Raw genomic sequence first — 20,254 nt, 5'->3', positions numbered from 1 at the left:
TTTACTGGAAATTAACATCTAAAAACAACATTTAAATAATCAGTGAGTATGTTCTACTTCTTTTCTCTAGTCCCTCACTTAAACAGCTTTTATACGCAAGGGGAGGAGCCAGTTCGTCCACGTGAACCTGACATAGATACGACTCAGGCAGCATCACAGATTACTTGCCTGTCACTCGTTGTAGACAGTCGTGACCCGGAGATATTTTTAGAGAATATACTGGATTTCTGCTGTATTGATTTATATTTTAACATACACTACACATTTAAAAATCATGTACAAGTGTCAAAGCAAGTCAAAAGAAACAAGACAAAAAAACATGAAATCAGATAACAAGAAAAAAACATAAATATATCTACAAAATAAACATGTATTTTAATTAAATAATGTATTTTTATATAAAATGTTAATGTTCTTTTAACATAAACATTAATAATTTAAAACACTGGATCGCATTGGGCTAAAGTTAAAATAAAAACACAGGATATATTATTATCATTATGATTATTGTGTTGATAATCCAGTGTGTTTATCCCTGAATATTTATTACGTTACAAAGTCTCGCGATAGCATTGGTCAGGCGTGAGAATGACGCAGTTTGGTGTCAGGGACGGGAGGGAGCAGCAGCAGTGTAGGAAAAGAGGAGGAAGCAGCGAGGATGGCGGAGTCACACCTCTGAAGGTAAAACAGTTCTATTGTCACACTAACGGGGGATGTTTTAGCCCCACGGGACAGGCACGAGGCCCCTCACCTGTCCGTCACTCTCAGGTGAAAGGCACAATCACGGAGAAGTGTCTTTTTTCACGGTGGCGGCCACGAACGCACTCTTTTGTTCAGCTCCGGAATGGCCGCTGTTTTTCTCAGTTTCTGCCTCTGATATTCAACACGGGCGCTTCGCTGAGACACTGTGGTACAACTATGAGACATTTTTATTGGTTTTAGTGGCGTTTCTGATTCGTTATCAGCCCGTCAGCGCTGGTTCTTCTCGCGGAGGTTTCCTCTCTCTCTCCGGCGGAGTGATCGTCCGACAGCCGCTCGGCTCTGCTCGGCTCCGCTCGGCTCGGGCCTACACACACACATACACACGGCTCCGCTTCAGTATAAACTCCCCGTGTGGATGTTAGCACACCTGTCAGGGGACACCTACACACACTCTGCGTGCTCTTAAAGTACACACCTATTTTTTTATGGTCTCAATTCTACTGTGTTGTTACCCTTCTTTAAACGTTAGCAGCTAGGCTAACTAGCCTACGTTAGCGCAACTGACGTGTTGACGTTTAGCAGCTTTCATTTCCTGTCTTGTTGTCAGTCGTGTTTGAGGCGGCGTAGTGGCTGCATTTTTCTCTTCTCTGAAAATAGATATCTACTCATGTAGCTACGAATCTTCAGTCAGTTTTAGAGGCTAGCTTACTTTACTGTTTTTTTATGCTGCCTTCACGGGCTCCTCAAAAACGTCGGACTTCCCATTTGTTCATTCGTAATGACGACATACACCCATTAAAATCCGTAAAAAGCAACAAACATGGACACTAGAAGTTAGGATTCATTATGTTAAATTATTATTTTATATACTTTATTAATCCCCGAGGGGGAAATTCTGCTTTACACTTTGTTATTGTAGAGACATGCCACACAAACACACGCAGACGACCTGTGCACATGCATTAGTGTACAGATGTCAGAGTGATGCTGCTATGCAGGGAGGGGTTGGGGTTGCTTTGCCTTGCTCATGGGAACATCAGCAGGTAGCTTGTGAAGCTGCCAGAATAACTTGTATGTATTATGGTCTGCACCGGGACTTCAACCGATGACCCTCCAGTTCCCGACCCGAGTCCCTACAGAGTGAGCTGCTGCTGCCTCGAAGCCGTTAGAGAGGACATTACAGCAGCTCCATGACACAATATATAAATATATGTAAAGACTCACATGTAAATATTACTGGAATAAGCAGTACGTACCAAAGTGCAGACCTGAAGCAATGATGATAAATACAATCACAGGGAATTACATGTATGACCACAACATGTACTGATACACATGTTCAGTGATGAGCTGTGTATGTGTGAGTGCTGCACATACAGCTCAGGGGAGTGTTATCCAGCTTGTGCCAGTATTGTACACAATGATGACTGAGGGAAACTGTTGACCGGTTTGCAGACAGATTGCACAGTTGACGTTGTGCAACAGAGAAGTTGAGATAAGTCCAGACTGTCAGAGGGGGGAGGAGCTTCAGGTGCACGTTGGTATCGATGTTGATGCCTCCTGGCAGCGTTATAGTTACACGTTTCCTTTCTTCAGCTTATTGATCCATAAAATGTGCAGCTGTTGAACATAAACGATGATAAGTGTTGCTGCATTCAACATTCGAACGTGGCCCCTCCTCCGGGGCTCTTCAGCACCAGAACACCCACTGCAGGTTGAGCGTGTACGTTTACTTCTTCACCTACACCTTAAGCTAAAGAATTTTGCATTAGTTTTGCACTGATAACAGCAACACTAAAGCAAGCTAGAACAAGACAGCCAGACATGTTTGGCATCAGACTGAAAGCCAACTCAGCGCTGAGGGGAGAAGCCATCACAAGGTTCACTTTGAGCTTTACCTTCTTGGGTTTGTTCACCTCACTGTGATTTACATGTTCATGTCCAACATGTTAGCTGGTTTGACCCTGAAATGTCTCCGCTCTGAAACTCACCTGCTCTCTTGTCATTGGTTGGAGGAAACACACAAACGATCCCAGCCGGCCAAAACAAGAGGACACGGTCATGCTACGATAACGTTGCGATTTATTGTGCAGCCGTGCGTCGGACACGTCGGAGCGCTTTGTTGCATTTACGTTACACAGGAGCTGACTTGAGTTCTGGACGCTCACCCTCTGTAATGGATCATCATGCTTCGCTGCTATTATCAGATGTGGCCCAAGATTTCCTTAATGGAAACTTCATCAGCCTCCATGTGGGTTGGAAGTAGCATGAAGTCCATTTAGTGGGAGCGTTGTGTTGATGGACGTGCATTAGCACGAGTTGAACCTCGTATTTTAGGACGACATCTTTCATCCAGTTTACAACATGACACCATAATGTTAGAAACAAAACGACAGCCTGTTGACCAATAGAGCAGGCGCGTGACACGTCTTGGTCCGTCATTTCCGGCACTTACTTTTCCGGTCACAACGGAAATATCAGAAGGCGAAGAAAATCAGCCCGTTGACATCCGAAAGTAGTGAAAGTGCATTTCTTCATCCAGGTCCCTCGGCGAGCTAACGAGTGTGTTAAATTCACCCGTTGTCAACTTGGATTGGTTTAGTTTTTGGACAGACCACCTCAGCAAACCTCTGAAACCACACAAAGACACAGCCACGCCCCCTCGCGGCCCTCAACGCAGAACTACAAATCATCAACAACGGCGTCTAAACTACGTCTCAATCAGCGGAGGTCAAGCGTGCATTTAATGGTCATGTTGCACTGAGAGCGCCCTCTGCTGGATCAGACGACCTCATGTTTTTTGCTTCATGTTTCATATACAAACGGCTCATTACACTTTGATTGTGAACTTTCTCCCTCAGGTTGGAGTTCAGTATAAAAAGTGACGGTTTATTTTGATCCTTTTCTGGTCGTCCCATATTTAGAGATAAAAGTCTAAACTTGTTATTTCTGTAACAGCTGGAACTCTTTCCTGATGTTGTCCAACATCTTTAACATCATTGAATTAAAATGTTCCCAACACACGACTATGAATCACACCAGTGTAAAGGCTGTAACGATGGTTAACGTCCTGTTTGGATTTTTCTGTGTGATTCCCCCCTGACTGACACACTCAGAGGTCGTAGGTCGTAGAGGTGGCGTGCAGACAGTCTAAGCCCCTCCCACTGGCTCCAGGTGAATTCTCCTGATTATATCCTGCTGCCTTCTCTCAGTCAGCTCGCTCTGACTCTCTGCAGGAACAAAGTCCAGCAGGCTGGAGGAGAAACAGATTGTGTTCAAACTTCGTCTAATATCAGGAACTTTTTCAGGACTTTTCTGCGTGAGCCGTTAATCCTGTATTCTTCTAAAACAGTGCCGCCGTTTGTTCCACTGTCATCAGTCACTTGAGAAAGTAAAAAAAAAAGAAGGAACAAACCTTGTGAAGCCGTGGTGCAGAAAACGTCTCCAGACACAGAGATAGATGTGCACGGATGAGGCTGACATGCAGCGTGTTATAAACAGAAGGATGGAGCAGTGCACGACCATAAAAGGAAGTCGCTCGCACAGTTTGGTTTTCACGGCCTCAGCACTCGGCCTGGTCTTGCTGTTGTCATTCTGTTGCACAGGTATGCACAGAGGTAGATGTCCACAGAAACACACTGTCAGTAGGTCCGGCATGTCCGGGCCGCTGCTATTGACCCAGTGTTTCTTTTAACCAAAAGGTCACATGACCTGTTGTTGTGGGGGGCTTCATGCTTTGAAAGCCACTTCTAAAGATTCCTCTCAGCAGTCCTAACCTTTTCCCTTCGCTCTGATCCCGAGCCAAACCTGCCTCTCTGCTCACCAGAGCCCAGCTCGTGCTTTCCTGGGTCACACAGACTAAACAGAGACGCTGATCCAGAGCAGCCGGTCTTTAACATGTAAATATTCAGCGTCATTGTCGACTTCTTTAGGGAGCCGAGCGGCTGCTGGATTCATGTGAAGGTGGGGCAGCAGGCTTTAAGTAAAGTCAACACCCGCTGGGCCGTGTTTGTTTAGGAGGAGAGAGTTGGAATGAGGTTATGTGCTGTTCATTCAGCAGGCACACACACACACACACACACACACACACACACACACACACACACACACACACACTCACACACTCACCTGGTCCTGCTGAACCTGTTGGAAGTGTTATTTTTGAGTCGAAGGGAGACGGTGTCTGGATACTTGTGTTTTTCTCATTATGGAGTTGACATTAGAGGAGGTAGATGTGACCTCACGTTCATGTGTTTGCAGTGTGCTTGGAAAGTCGACGGGCTTGGAAACGAGGGACCCCTCAGAGTCCTTCTGGGACCCCTCAGAGTCCTTCTGGGACCCCTCAGTGTCCTTCTGGGACCCCTCAGTGTCCTTCTGGGACTGAATCACCATATTTAACAGTGTTATATCACATGTTCTCCCCGTGCATGGTGGCTTCTCTCCGGCTTCCTCCCACAGTCCAAACACACATTAGGTTACCTGCATTACCCGAAGGTGTGAATGTGAGTGTGGCTGGTCGTCTCTTTATATGTCAGCCCTGTGATTGGCTGGTGAGCAGTCCAGGGTGTAACCTACCTGCCTGCTTATTGCCCAATGTCAGCTGGAACCGGCTCCCGAGTCCTCTGTGACCCGGAATGGGACTGATAATCAACAGTAGTGTTTTAGGCTAATGCTACGGCTAACAGGAGGAGGACTTTTACACTTTTGCACATAGATGTGTCTGAAGACACCTGAAAACACTGAAGAGCAAATAAAAGCAGAAAAAGAAGAATATGGGACCTTTAATATGAGTCCACGAGTGTGTGGTCAGTGAAGGTGAAGGTCACAGTGAAGGTGAAGGTCACATCGTCTCGTAGATAAAGGATCCCTCATGACGACGTGAAGCCGTGCTCATTGCCGTCAGTCACCATGAGGGAAGACGGCTGAAGTTACAAAGATGGAGAATGATTTTAAAATGTCAACATGCTTTTGTAAATATTAACAACATGTTTTCTTTTTTCCCAACAGGTAACTTGGAGGGATTAAAACCTCTGACGGCCTCTGCAGCCTGAACGAGCTCCTATCTGAAGGTCCTGGGATTGTATGCAGTTCAAACACTTAAGCATGTGGCCCATGGGCGCCCCAATCCTGCTGCTTCAAAGGATTTTTTCTCCCATGGCATTTTAACAAAGGAACAAAGTATCACAAGTGTCCCAAAAAAAAAAAAATCCCTTTGGATCACAAGGTCTTTATTTCCAGGATAATCATAAATGTGTGGGCCTGCACAGGGATGTTTTCCGTAAAAGCCTCCTTGGCTGTCTGCGTCCCCTTTTTCCAAATTAAATAACCCGACCCGAGAGACTCCCATGAGCAACTCTGCAGGAGGGCCGATAACGTCGACATGAGTAGTACTTTAGGAAAAGAAAAAGAATCTAAAGAGAAGGACCCGAAAGGCGGTCCAGCGGGGAAAGAAAGGGAAAAGGAGGCCAAGGCTCTCGCCAGCTTAGTGAAGGATGGGGGCAAGGACGCCAAGACCAAAGGGAAAGATGCCAAAGAAGGAAAGAAGGACACCAGCAGCTCGACACCGGGTGTTGCCTTCTCCGTCGACAACACAATAAAGCGGCCAAACCCGGCAGCCGGCACACGCAAGAAGTCCAGCAACGCCGAGGTGATCAAAGAGCTGAACAAGTGCCGGGAGGAGAACTCCATGAGGCTGGATCTGTCCAAACGCTCCATCCACATGCTGCCCACCTCCATCAAGGAGCTGACGCAGCTGGCTGAACTCTACTTGTACAGCAACAAGCTGCAGAGCCTGCCGGCCGAGGTGGGCTGCCTGTCCGGCCTGGTCACGCTGGCCCTGAGCGAGAACTCCCTGACCAGCTTGCCGGACTCCCTGGACTCCCTGAAGAAGCTGCGGATGCTGGACCTCCGGCACAACAAGCTGAGGGAGATACCGGCTGTCGTCTACCGGCTGATGTCGCTCACCACGCTGTACCTGCGCTTCAACCGCATCACCACGGTGGAGAAGGACATCCGGAACCTGTCCAAGATCACCATGCTCAGCATACGTGAGAACAAGATCAAACAGCTGCCTGCAGAGATCGGTGAGTGTGAAGCTTCATCAACGCCACGCTGGAGCACGGTTAATGCATTTAAAGTCATGAATGTTTCTGCACAGGGTGTGAAATTAACTTTTTGACACGTCGGCTGAATATATTTAAACGTGCAAAATGATGAAATGAGGTTTGTTGGGTTAATCAGGTGTCCCTGAGTGTTCATGTCTAAACCGGCTTCTTGGTTGTCTTAGTGGGATGTTGAGGGGTGAACGTGTCCTTCACTCTGCAGCGTTCAGCTTGTACAAAGAGTGAAGGAGATCATGAGTTGGCGTGTCTCTGATCCTGAGCATGCTGTGCGTCTCTCTGCAGGCGAGCTGTGCAGCCTCATCACTCTGGACGTCGCTCACAACCAGTTGGAGCATCTACCGAAGGAGATCGGGAATTGCACCCAGATAACCAACCTTGACCTGCAGCACAACGAACTCTTGGACCTCCCAGAAACTATAGGTCAGTAAAACGCTGCGACACACCCGCTGATATCAGACGACCCGTCTTCGCTCCCACTGGGACCGGACTGGGACCGGACTGGGATTCAGATTTTGTAAAAGTCAAGCTAACTTTGTGTTTTCTTGTCCCAGGAAACCTGGCGAGCATAAACCGCTTAGGTCTGCGATACAACAGATTGTCGGCCATCCCCAGATCATTAGCCAAATGTCGAGAGCTGGAGGAGCTGAACCTGGAGAACAACAACATCTCAGTGTTGCCTGAGGTAAGTATCGCTGCAGGAGAACAGAACTGTTCTTCATGTTGGGCTGGATTAAACAAAGAAATCAACTTTTATCACTTCCTGTAAACGACGTCCTGAGATCTGCTGCAGATATCTTCCTTTATGTGCCCGATGATGTCATAGTGTCCTGTTCTGATCACATGGTTTCTGTCTCTGTGCTGGATCAGGGTCTACTGTCCAGCCTGGTCAACCTGACCAGCCTGACACTGGCCAGGAACTGCTTCCAGTCGTACCCGGTGGGAGGACCGTCCCAGTTCTCCACCATCTACTCCCTGAACATGGAGCACAACCGCATCAACAAGATCCCCTTCGGGATCTTCTCCAGGGCCAAAGTGTTGAGCAAGCTCAACATGAAGGTACGAACTCGCTCCCATCCCAGTCAGAACCAGTCAGAACCAGTCAGAACCAGTCAGCTGTGTGTGTGTGTGTGTGTGTGTGTGTGTGTGTGAAAGAGTAAAAGAGTAAAAGTTTAGCTGCTCGTAAGAAACAAGAGTGATTCTTGAAGGATTCTTTTCACCTTCTGATTGGTCGAGCCGACACCTTTAATACGTGTGTTAGATGGACTCTCGTGGCTCTCCTGGGTCGCTCGTGTGTGTTAGATGGACTCTCGTGGCTCTCCTGGGTCGCTCGTGTGTGTTAGATGGACTCTCGTGGCTCTCCTGGGTCGCTCGTGTGTGTTAGATGGACTCTCGTGGCTCTCCTGGGTCGCTCGTGTGTGTTAGATGGACTCTCGTGGCTCTCCTCGGGCGCTCGTGTGTGTTAGATGGACTCTCGTGGCTCTCCTGGGTCGCTCGTGTGAGAGAATGATTTCTGTAAAACGTCAGGTATGAAAGTTGATGTCGTCTCACATGCTGCCACAGGCCTCAGTGAGAATGCTCAGACGTGTCGGGGCAGGAAGAGCACAGGTGTAACGCTTAGAAGTCACTGAAGGCTGCATCACGCTGGGCTGTGTTAGCGTCGTGGTTCTGGTCCGTTGGGGGTCTGCTGTCACACGGTCACATGGTCACACGGTCACATGGTCACACGGTCACACGGTCCGGGCTCACAGGGACGCTCGAAGACTCCCGAGGCTTCGTGAAACATTCGCTGGTGTTTCAGAGAGAGCAGGAAGACGTGCTGACGTCTTTAAAGCAGGATTCAAAGATCACCCTTTTTTTATCCCATCAGGGGGAAAATACTTTACACACCCCTGTTAAACACACACACACACACACACACACACACACACACACACACACACACACACACACACACACACACACACACACACACTGTTAGCGCAGCAGCTTTTCATTCTTGCGTCTGTTTTGGACGTGTGCTCGTGTGTTTCAGGTCGTTCTTGTCCTGACTCACTTTTACTTTGAACATGTTTCAGTTTATTTAATCTGCAAACCTCTCTGAGAGTGCCGACGCAGGCCGTGCTCCTGCAGGCGGCGCCCATGAAGGCCACGCCCTCCAGGCCGCCAGTTAAGAGCTGGATTTGCAGCGTTTCCCTTCACATGGAGGCGCTCTCTGAGTGTGTTGTTGTCATGAATGTTTTTACTGTGAGTGCAACATGTTTCGTATCTGCAGCAGGTTCATGTTTCTCCACGCTCACTGAATGTGCTGCTTTACCAAGCGGGAGCTTCCTGCTCTCACACACCGGCTTCAGAAGCACATTCACATTTACTATCCATGGTTTTTACTGCTGCCAGTGGTTTGACCTCGTCAGCCACCGTAGATTTAAGTTTTCACACAGGTAGCTGCATCTCCTGGTGTGTGCGTGTCCTCGTGTCGACCGACGTCTGAACTGTCCGATTTGTTTCCGTCTCTTCAGGACAACCAGTTAACGTCTCTGCCGCTGGACTTTGGCACGTGGACGAGCATGGTTGAGCTGAACCTGGCCACCAATCAGCTGACGAAGATCCAAGAAGACGTCTGCGGGTTGGTCTCTCTGGAGGTGAGTCTGCCACGCACGGGTAGCAGGAAGTATAAAGTCCCGTCTCACACACACACACACACACACACACACACACAGTGTACCGTCAGCATCAGTGTGAAAGCACTCTGCTCCAGATCTACCCGGGCCGAAGCACGTCGTCGTGCAACACGTGCACGGCTTCACATGATCGTGGAGCGAAAAAGTCCGTGTCTGAACATGACGGCTGCTTGGCTCACTGCGAGTCAGATAGAGGCCGAACGCTGTGCACGCCATGTACCGGCGCTCGTTCATCATCTGTGCTGTCCAAGCACTCAGCTTCCAAGCGTGCCGGGGCCGAGGAAGTGCACAGATGGAAGCTCTCTAGTCAGACCAGCTGGACGCTCGGGGTCAGGGATGTGGTCGTGAGGGCGTCTTTCAGGCTTCTCCTGGTTTCTAATAACCAGTTCCTCTTTATGTTCCTGCTTCATCCCCGACGTGATGTTTGGACATCAGGAATGCTTCTTTACTGATCTCTGTTTTTATTTTAACAGGTTTTAATATTGTCCAATAATCTTCTGAAGAAGCTTCCACATGGTATCGGGAATTTGAGGAAGCTACGTGAGCTGGACTTGGAGGAGAACAAGTTGGAGTGTCTACCCAATGAAATAGCGTATCTGAAAGATTTACAAGTAAGTGTTGTGAAGGAGTCTGCAGGAGCTGTTAGATAATCAGCCACAGATGGTCTCTGTGAGAAATGAACATCAGTGTTGATCAAACTGGCTCTGTTGTATCGACTACAAAAGATCAGCGATGTGTCAGCGACCACCAGACGAAGATTTATTCCATCAGACGATTTATTTCATTTTCATCCTGTGAGTTTTTGTGTACTTTAAGAAATGTCCACGACCATTTTGAATCCAGGGTCAAATCGTTGCTAAATGTTCTCATCACTGGAGGGTTTGGAGACAGACTGGAGACAGACTGGAGACAGACTGGAGACAGACTGGAGACACGTTAAAGGAACATGGAGACATTTAGTTTGAAGTTGTTGTTACTCTGTGTGAATGACGTTTTAATCTTTAGTACTAATGCCCAACTTCCTGCTCCTGTTTCCTCTCTCTCTCTCTCTCTCTCTCTCTCTCTCTCTCTCTCTCCCCCTCCGCCTCTCTCTCTCTCTCCCCTCCGCCTCTCTCTCTCTCTCTCTCTCTCTCCCCTCTCTCTCTCTCTCTCTCTCTCTCTCTCTCCCCTCTCTCTCTCTCTCTCTCTCTCTCTCTCTCTCTCCCCCCCTCTCTCTCTCTCTCTCTCCCTCTCTCTCTCTCTCTCTACCTCTCTACCTCTCTACCTCTCTCTCTCTCTCTCCCTCTCTCTCTCTCTCTCTCTCCCCCTCCGCCTCTCTCTCTCTCTCTCTCTCTCTCTCTCTCTCTCTCTCTCTTTCTCTACCCCTCTCTCTTTAGAAACTGGTGTTGACGAACAACCAGCTGACTACGTTACCCAGAGGCATCGGCCACCTCACCAACCTCACTCACCTCGGTTTGGGGGAGAACCTGCTGCAGCACCTTCCGGAGGAGATCGGTAAGCAGATGTGTAGCGTGCTCTCTCTCGGTCTCAGAGGAGCTGGACATACGTGGACATACGGAGGGACGGCGTCCTCCTCAGAGACGTGATGCAGCGTTTGTTTCTGTCCTCAGGTACTCTGGAGAACCTGGAGGAGCTGTACCTCAACGACAACCCCAACCTGCACAGCCTCCCGTTCGAGCTGGCCCTGTGCAGCAAGCTGTCCATCATGAGCATCGAGAACTGTCCCCTCAGCCACCTGCCGCCGCAGATCGTGGCAGGAGGCCCCTCCTTCATCATCCAGTTCCTCAAGATGCAGGGACCGTACCGTGCCATGGTCTGAGCCCGGAGCGGCTCCATCCCAGACCTACTCAAAGTCCCTGAACGCGCCCCTCCTCTCGCTCTGCACTCTGACGCCTGCCCCGCCACACGACGTGCATCACACACTGTAAAGAAAGCAGACCGCCAAAATCAGTGGCGGGGGCAAACACGAGGACGAGGACGAGGAGGAGGAGGAGGAGTTTCTTTCACCATCGTTACGCAGACACGAGGGGGAATCTTTGGAGACGCGACGCCGTCGTTCTCGGACCCCTGCTCATCTTTCATTCCGGAACCGTGCGAGAGGAAAAACGTTTCCCTCTCTTTGCCAAAACTGAAGAAATCTAAAGTTCTATATATAACTGTGAGCTGGCAAGTCTTTGAAACATATACGCCGTGTATTTACAGTCGTCACGTGAGCCAGGAAACAACTGTATGCAAAAACGCCGTCACATGAGCTGCTGCTGCCGTAACTCGCTGGCTTTCTTTCTGTTTTCACATCTGAATCACATCGCCGGCTCCGGGACCGCGGAGCGCCGCCATCTTTGTTTTAAACCGTGCCTACGTTTAGAGCGAGCCAGGGGTTCGCCTCGAGACGCCAACGTCCCTGAGAATACACAGGTGTCAATTATTTCAACACTTCTTTTTTTTATCACTGCGGTTTTTACCTTCTTCTTCTCTTTCTGTTTTTAATGCTTCTTCTTCTTCTGCTGTTGTTGCATTAATCTGTAATCGAGCGATATCGCCTGTAAAAAGGAAAACGCGGCGTTCTGAGGCGTCTCCGACAAGCGGCGGCGGCGGCAGCAGTCGTCGAACATGACGCCGGAGCTGTTTGTAAACGCAGGTGAGACACGGCCACCTGCTTGAAAAGAGAGAGTCTCTGTGAGGTGGGCGGAGCTTATCGCTGCTGGTGTGATGAACGGCGTGACGAGCGGTCGGAGCGTTTTTTTAAAATGTAAACAAATCCTGGTTGTTGCCTTTGAGTGCAATTTTTAAGTTGTTTACTTCTTTGATATTATCCTCGGTGTCGGGCGGCGGCGGCGGCGCTGTCGTTCAGTGGATCATCGACCAACATATCAGAAAAGACGCGCGGGCGTCTCTGGCGGGCGGGCGTGGCGCGGCGAGCGGATCTGACCTTAATCATTACCCGTTGATCTCTTTTAACTTGTTGATATCTTCTTTGTCCCACACTGTCCCAGCACTGCTGCTGCTCTTATGCACTTTTTACCAACACTTTGGCGCCCTCTAGAGGACGTAAACGCACGCAGCAGCCTCTGAGCGGTGACTCGCCACGGGGCCGCTCGGCCTCTTCAAGTATTTTATGGCGTGCGTTAAACACAGAATAGGATCCTGTTTTTTTTTTTTTAACCTGTCAGGAACTCGCTCCCTTGACCTGTGACAGATGTCCGTGTGGCCGTGATGTGGCGTCGGCCGTGGCGAGCGCACGGTTGGACGGTGATGTTGGGTTAGTATTACTTTGTGGACATGAAACATCCCGGCTCGCTCTTCAATCATCCTTCTGTTACTCGATGGAAACCTGGCTCTACTTTTTCTTGCAGCAGCTTTTGCGTGTTTCAGTGGGCTGCGGTTCGGTCTCCTCCACGGGGAGCGGGCGCCGCCGCCGCTGCAGCTCGCCTCTGATCGGGGGGGAGGGGGGGTCGATGTGAACGATGTACCGCTGCTTCTTATTTACCAGCAGAACCTGTTGCTGCTTTTGTGGACTGAAACTTTTGCTGTACAAGACGACGGTGGGGGCGGGGCGGGCGGGAGGGAGGGGGCGGGCCGGGAGGGGGCGGGGCGGGAGGGGGCGGGGCGGGGCGGGAGGGAGGGGGCGGGCCGGGAGGGGGCGGGGCGGGACGCAGGAAATCATCCACTGATACTGACTACACTAAAAACCACGAGGAGAGACAAACGCCCTGACCTTCTCCATCGGGCGCCAGGCTCGCTGGTTCTCTCAGATCAAAGCGTTGGGACGACTCAACGAGGTGCATATTTGAGCGTCACGCCGCTCCAGGACGAGACGGACGGGAAAAAGACAAACAAACAAAAATGTAAAAAGGGCTTTCTGTGTTCACGCTCGACGACACGCCGGAGGCATTCCTGGGTTTTCTATCAAAGCTTTGGAACTTTCTTTTCTCTGTGTATTTTCTTTGAGCTGTAAACTATTGTGTGACCGATGCCTTCAACGAGTACTCAAAGTGACATGTGCATTAGGTGTGCGGCGCCCGCGCTGTGACCCGTTTTTACATTCAGTCTCTGTTTTTACTTTGTCATGTGCCATTTTGCGACGGGGCGAGCGTGCCAGTGTGCGGATCGACCGGAGAGCTTTTTATCACATCCTGGAATGTAGTTCATCATCTGAGGAGGAGGGGCCGCCTTCGCCGCCGCTGAGCTCTCGGGGCGGCCCGCTCAGTCAGAGGCGTCCGTTTGGATCCAAACGAGGAGTTTATTTTTCAGACTTTGCGGATGGCGTCGCAGGATCAGCCGCTTCGCTCCTCTCCGGGTTAAAGTTGATCCTCTTTTTTTCTTGCCTGGTCGTTTTTGTACAGGAAACAAGCGTGCTGACTTGATTGGTTGGGGTCAGACGTGGGGGCGTGTCTGCGTAGAGGACGTAGATTTTGTGGCTACTCGGTGCGTCTGCAAATGCGAATCTTTTTTTTTTTTTTTATTACGACGGGTGTGGCGGCGTTGCGTGTGGCGGCGTTGCGTGTGGCGGCGTTGCGTGTGGCGATGCTTCTCCTACTTAATCGACGAGCAGCCTTAATGCTTTTTTCTTCTTTCCCGTGTTTGTTGGGCGACCCCGCCCGTCTGAGGCCGCTGACCGACGGCGAGGCACCCGGTGGTTAAAATGTACTCTGTCGTCTTCTTCTTTCACTCTGTACAGAAACGTGGCGTCCTGGTCGACTCAGTATTACGAGAATCTGTGACGAGTTTTACTGAAGAGCGAGCGCGCTGGAAGACGACGCCATCATGCTACCAGGTGGATGTGCGTTAGCTTGCGTCTCGCTCTTCTTCAGCGTTAAAGGGGAATTCCACCTGAGCTGACTTCCTGTTTTCTCTCCGCTCGTATCGCGAGGTCGCTCGGTGAAGTCGAACATTTAAACACGCCAGAGGAGTCATTTTATTCTTTTCAGATAGTTGGATCTCATTTTCTTCATCTGATAAAGCACATGACCACTTCCTGCTTCAGTCAGAACAGGTGGAATGGCCCTTTAACGCTAAGCCCCGCCCCCTCCCCACCGCTCTTCCCCTCTCCTCCGGTCAGTAAAGGGATCCAGGTCCACGGATTGGACGGATGTTGAAGGTGTTTTTTTTGGGGTCGAGCAGATGCAGACGTGACTACCTCCTATGTGAGTCTTCATCGGTAACCACGGTGACCAACAACCGGTGCGAGCTGTTCCTACCTGGCGAACGCACACAAAGACGCGCGTCGAAGCGGGAACGTAGATCTGGACCAGCAGTTCCTCCTTTGTTTTTACCAAGCATCCTTCAGTTGTTTTATTTCTGTCAAACACCTTTATAAAAGTATTATTTTGAAAAGCAAAAGAGGAAGTCGACACTGATTTGTGTGCTTGTTGTAAATGACAAACTTAATCAACGCCGCCCCATTGTAAGAGAAACCAACTAGCTGCAGAGAGCCGCTCTGCAGACCAGTAAAGATGACCATGTTTGGTGATGTTCTGTATGTACATACATCTTTTTAACTGTAATAAACCGATAAATATTTACAAATTTATCACATGCTGGATTTTTTTTCTTTTTCATTTAACCTTTATTCATACAAAGCCTGAGTGACGTCCCCCTGCGTGTTCCTGCAGGGGGCGCTGGAGTCCCCCGCGTGTTCCTGCAGGGGGCGCTGGAGTCCCCCGTGTGTCCCTGCAGGGGGCGCTGGAGTCCCCCGTGTGTCCCTGCAGGGGGCGCTGGAGTCCCCCGTGTGTCCCTGCAGGGGGCGCTGGAGTCCCATGGATGGCGGTCTCCGTGCTGGAAATGCTGTCTCAGGCTAACGTTGAGTCAAGCTAACGACAGGCTGAGAGCTGAGGCCACACCCACCTGTCAATCAGCTCAGCTACACGCCTTATTGTGAATAACTCTGATCCTTCATCCAATCAAAACTGATGAGTCATCAAAACATTCCCCCCCGTACAGTGTGTGTGGATGGAGACATGAGCTAATCACACCAATTTGGTTTTTTGAAGCAGGCTGTAAACATGTTCATGTCTGCTGTAAAAACAGGCTGTTTGAATGGGTGTGTATGTGACTTCCTGTGCTGCTGCAGCCAGCCTCTAGTGGACACTCCAGGAACTGCAGCCAGCCTCTAGTGGACACTCCAGGTACTGCAGCCAGCCTCTAGTGGACACTCCAGCTACTGCAGCCAGCCTCTAGTGGACACTCCAGGAACTGCAGCCAGCCTCTAGTGGACACTCCAGGTACTGCAGCCAGCCTCTAGTGGACACTCCAGCTACTGCAGCCAGCCTCTAGTGGACACTCCAGCTACTGCAGTCAGCCTCTAGTGGACACTCCAGCTACTGCAGACAGCCTCTAGTGGACACTCCAGGAACTGCAGCCAGCCTCTAGTGGACACTCCAGGTACTGCAGGATGTTTAACTTCTTCATCTAACTCATGTTTAAACACTGCAGGTTTCTTCTTGAGGTTGGAGACCTGTCATCAGGTGAAACTGTTACAGACATGAGGCAGTTCACAGGGCTTTACAGACAATCACACAGAAATACATTAAAATAAAGCTTAAGGGAAGAATGAAACAGAAGGAAAAAAACAGCAAAAGAAAGATTGTACATCATAAAATACAGAAGAATAAAGTAACAGAACTGTTAAAGGAAGTATATATTGCAGAAGAGCAGAAAGTATATTTCTGATGGAAACCTGAGTGAATAATACAGATTTAAAGGAGTTTGTATTCAAGCCATGAAAGAAGGTCGACTCTACAGGTTTGTTTTTGACTAACAGGACTTATTCCTGTTTTAATATCCTTATTAAAAAAATCAGCTTTAATACTTAACTTTCCCATCATGAAAACATTTTTAATAATCCCATAAAACAAACTCACGGAAACATGACGTCACTGAGTCAGCATGTTGATCATTGTGTTTACAGGACAGTGTGTGTTGTGATCCTCTACTCCTGTGCAGCACCGCCCCCTGCTGGTGAAGAAGGGTGTGAGTCATGTTGATGGTTGAAGCTTCACTCTGAGCGCTCTGCCCGCCATGAAGAGTGCTGAATAATAATAATACAATAATAATGTGAGAGAGTGAGGCTGAAGGATATTCATTAAATAGAAAATGTTCAGTATAATGTGTTTTTTTAATTCTTTTTTTTACAGCTTTGATTCTTTTACACATTTTTGACCTATGAAAATGAACCTTTGTATAATTTGTTGTTGTTTAACCATTTAATGACCTGAGCTAAACACTGAAAGCTTTTACAAAAACATTAACCACGTTACAGACTTGATTCTGAGAAAAACAAAAAAACCAAACAGATAAAGAACAAAAAGATCAAAGTATTTGACGTTCTTTTATTACAGAGTTTCTATTGTGAACGTTTTGATTCTGATCTACAGACTGTCCATTGTGCCAGTGGGTGGTAACACACAATGAGGTTTGCCTTGATGTTGTGAATGAGAGCTGTATCTCAGAAGTGGAAAGATGTAACACTTGGGAATCCAAGCAAAAGTGAAGTCACTTTAAGTTTATTTAGCAGGTTTACAACAGCTTCAGCTGACCAAAGTGCTTTACATGCACACAAACCAATACTTACCTGGACTATAAATAGTCAGGATAAGAAACAACCATTCTAATAAATATACAGAATAGGTCATGGACTTGGACCCATAAGAGAGGGTCTGGGACTCAAAAGGAACGGATCAGGGACCTATAAGGACCGGGTAAGGGACTCCTAAGGACCGGGTAAGGGACTCCTAAGGACCGGGTCAGGGACCCATAGGAAAGAGTCAGGGACTCTCAAGAACCATGAACCACAGGACACATCATCAGTAGTGTACCTTTGAGTCACATGAGAAGTGTCCAGTTGTTTAACTGGTGCAGCTCATGGGACTACAAAGTCTGTCTTTTAAATTAGAACACAATCTTTTCTCACTGTGATTTTTTATTGTGTATTTATGTTATTTTTCAAAAGTTTGATACTATCTTATTTGAAAAACAAAACCTGAGCGATATTAACACAATAATTGTGACCCGTAAGATAAAAAAGGTTTGGACACCACTGATTTAGTGAAAGGTGATCGTATTTCCACTCAGTGATGTCATAATAATGTGACGGCGGCGGAGGTTAGTGACGTGGGTCTGCCGAGGTGGAACTACAGTTTTCATAAAATGGACTACAAATGTTTCCCCTGAGCCTTCTAAGTGATGAAATAATCCTAAAAACCAGGAAGTGAATGAAGATATAACACTGATGCTTCACTTTGATGGGTTTAAGATAGTTTGAAGTTGTTTAAGGTAAATTATTACGCTGCTAACTTCTTTCATCTGTGTCCCTTTTATTTTTTAGTATCTGACTTTTCTTTGTTGTGGAAAGATGTACTGTTTGGTTTCTATGACAACATAAATAGAAACATAAATATACCTCGTTAACTTGTTGATCATTTTAGGAACATTTCATTTTAACAAGGTCAAATTTAGTGACTCTAAACTTCTTTTTATTGCTTTTAATAAGGAAACTGAACAGAACATCAAAACCATCAATGACTCAAAAAATAATAAAGCTAAAACCAGTTACGCTCTTTATTTAATGTATTTATGTGAAACTCCCCCTGGCTCTGCTCTTTAGTATTGTAAGTCTGTATTCATGACTTTTTTTCTTGTTCCTTCTGTTCCAATACGTGTTTTGTATTGTAAAATTTTAAATAAAGTTTAAAAATAAAAGAATGGTCCAGTGTTTTCTAAAGGTTATAAAGGAAGCATTGAGCCACCTTTTCTTAACTTTTAGAGAATTCAAACCGCTCTTAGAGAGAAAGGAGATAGGAGGGACAATCCAAACTCTGTCTCTTCAGGAGCAGTGTGGAGTGAGAAACAAACAACCTGGTCTGTGGAAATAAACCCAAAACAGCTCTTCTAATATATAATATACCTCTATAATTTGATGAATTAGTGTTTGCAAAGCTGCTAATATAAAAATAAGTCAGCAGGAGATTCAATCTGATCTAAGGTTTCAAACCGGATCACTGCAGTCTGTCTTGGAAGCTAGGGAAGAGAATACACGACTCATGTCTTTTCAGGATTGGGGGAAGTCACACCTCTCAGGCAACTGGACAAAAAGTTAACTTGTTGTTTCAAACAACAAAGAGCAGCAACAGGCCAGGCGTGCTGCAGCCAGGGCTGTTGTGGAGGCAAAAACGTGGACCTGGGAGGAGTTCGGGGAGGCCATGGAGGAGGACTTTCGGATAACATTGAAGAGATTCTGGTTAACCGTCCATTGACTTAGGAGGGTGAAGAAGTGCTTCACCAACACTGTTTACAGTGGAGGTGGGGAGCTGCTGACCTCAACTGAGGAAGTAGTCAGGTGGTGGAGGGAATACTTTAAGGATCTCCTCAATCCCACCATCACGTCTTCCACTGTGGAAGCAGAGGCCAAGTCCTCAGAGACTCATCCATCACCCAAGCCGAAGTCACCAAGGTAGTTGGCGAGTTCCTTGGTGGTAAGGCTCTGGGGGTGGATGAGATTCGCCCTGAGTATCTTAAGTCTCTGGATGTGCAGGGGCTGTCATGGTTGACACGTCTCTGTATCATCGCGTGGAGGTCGAGGACAGTGCCTCTGGATTGGTAGACCGGGGTGGTGGTCCCTCTTTTCAAGAAGGGGGACCGGAGGGTGTGTTCCAACTACCGGGGAATCACACTCCTCAGCCTCCCTGGGAAAGTCTATTCCAGGGTACTGGAGAGGAGGATCCAGCTGTTAGTCGAACCTCAGATTCAAGAGGAACAATGCGGTTTTCGTCCTGGCTGTGGAACACTGGACCAGCTCTACACTCTCCAGCGGGTGCTCGAGGGTTCATGGGAATTCTCTCAACCAGTCCACATGTGCTTTGTGGATCTGGAGAAGGCGTTCGACCTTGTCCTCCGTGGTGTCCTATGGGGGGTGCTCCAAGAGTGTGGGATCAAGGGCCCTTTGCTAAGGGCGGTCCAGTCCCTGTATGCCCGAGGCAGGAGTCTGGTTCGCTTTCCGAAGTCGGACCTGTTCCCGGTGCGTGTTGGCTTCCGGCAGGGCTGCCCTTTGTCTCCGGTTCTGTTCATAACTTTTATAGACAGAATTTCTAAGTGCAGCCAGGGGTCGGAGGGGGTCCGGTTCAGGGACAACAGGATCTCGTCTCTGCTTTTTGCAGATGAGGCCAGGATGAGGATCAGCACCTCTAAATCTGAGACCATGGTTCTCGTCCGGAAAATGGTGGCTTGTCCTCTCCATATCGGTGGAGAGTCTTTGCCCCAGGTGGAGGAGTTCAAGTATCTCGGGGTCTTGTTTAGAAGTGGGGGGAAGATGGAGTGCAGCGTCCACAGTCATGTGGTAGCTGTATCGGTCAGTTGTGGTGAAGAAGGAGCCGAAAGGTGAGGCTCTCAATTTACCGATCGATCTCCGTTCCTACCCTCATGTTCATGAGCTTCGAGTCATAACCGAAAAAACGAGATCCCAAACACAAGTGGCTGAAATGGGCTTCCTCCGTAGGGTGGCTGGGTGCGCCCTTAGAGATAGAGAGAGAGCTCGGTCACCAGGGAGGAGCCGGGAGGTGTTCTGGGGACTTCTCGGGGTCCAACCGGAAGAGCTGGAGGAAGTGTCTGGGGAGAGGGATGTCTGATAGATAGATAGATAGATAGATACTTTATTGATCCCGAGGGAAATTCAAGTTTTTTTTTTTTTTGATTTTTTAGTTTGGGCATCCCTGTTAAGACTGCTGCCCCCGTGACACAGCCCTGATAAGTGGTGGAAAA

The 20,254-nt window shown here is 48.3% G+C and overlaps 1 protein-coding gene across 1 annotated transcript; it reads left to right on the top strand.

Annotated features, from left to right (window-relative positions):
- The first annotated feature begins 524 nt into the window (after window positions 1-524).
- shoc2 (SHOC2 leucine rich repeat scaffold protein) lies at window positions 525-13,054 on the top strand. The gene is made up of 9 exons (XM_079338474.1): window positions 525-681; window positions 5,710-6,785; window positions 7,107-7,244; window positions 7,376-7,506; window positions 7,692-7,880; window positions 9,341-9,463; window positions 9,976-10,113; window positions 10,879-10,996; window positions 11,113-13,054. Exons 2-9 carry the CDS (start codon window positions 6,083-6,085, stop codon window positions 11,319-11,321), a joined length of 1,749 nt encoding a protein of 582 aa, XP_079194600.1. The 5' UTR covers window positions 525-681; window positions 5,710-6,082; the 3' UTR covers window positions 11,322-13,054.
- Window positions 13,055-20,254: the final 7,200 nt, after the last annotated feature.

This window comes from Symphodus melops, assembly GCF_947650265.1.
Source record: "Symphodus melops genome assembly, chromosome: 2".
NCBI classification, from domain to species: domain Eukaryota; kingdom Metazoa; phylum Chordata; class Actinopteri; order Labriformes; family Labridae; genus Symphodus; species Symphodus melops.
The sequence above is the reverse complement of the archived record's forward strand: the minus strand, read 5'-3'. Positions and strand labels throughout refer to the sequence as shown.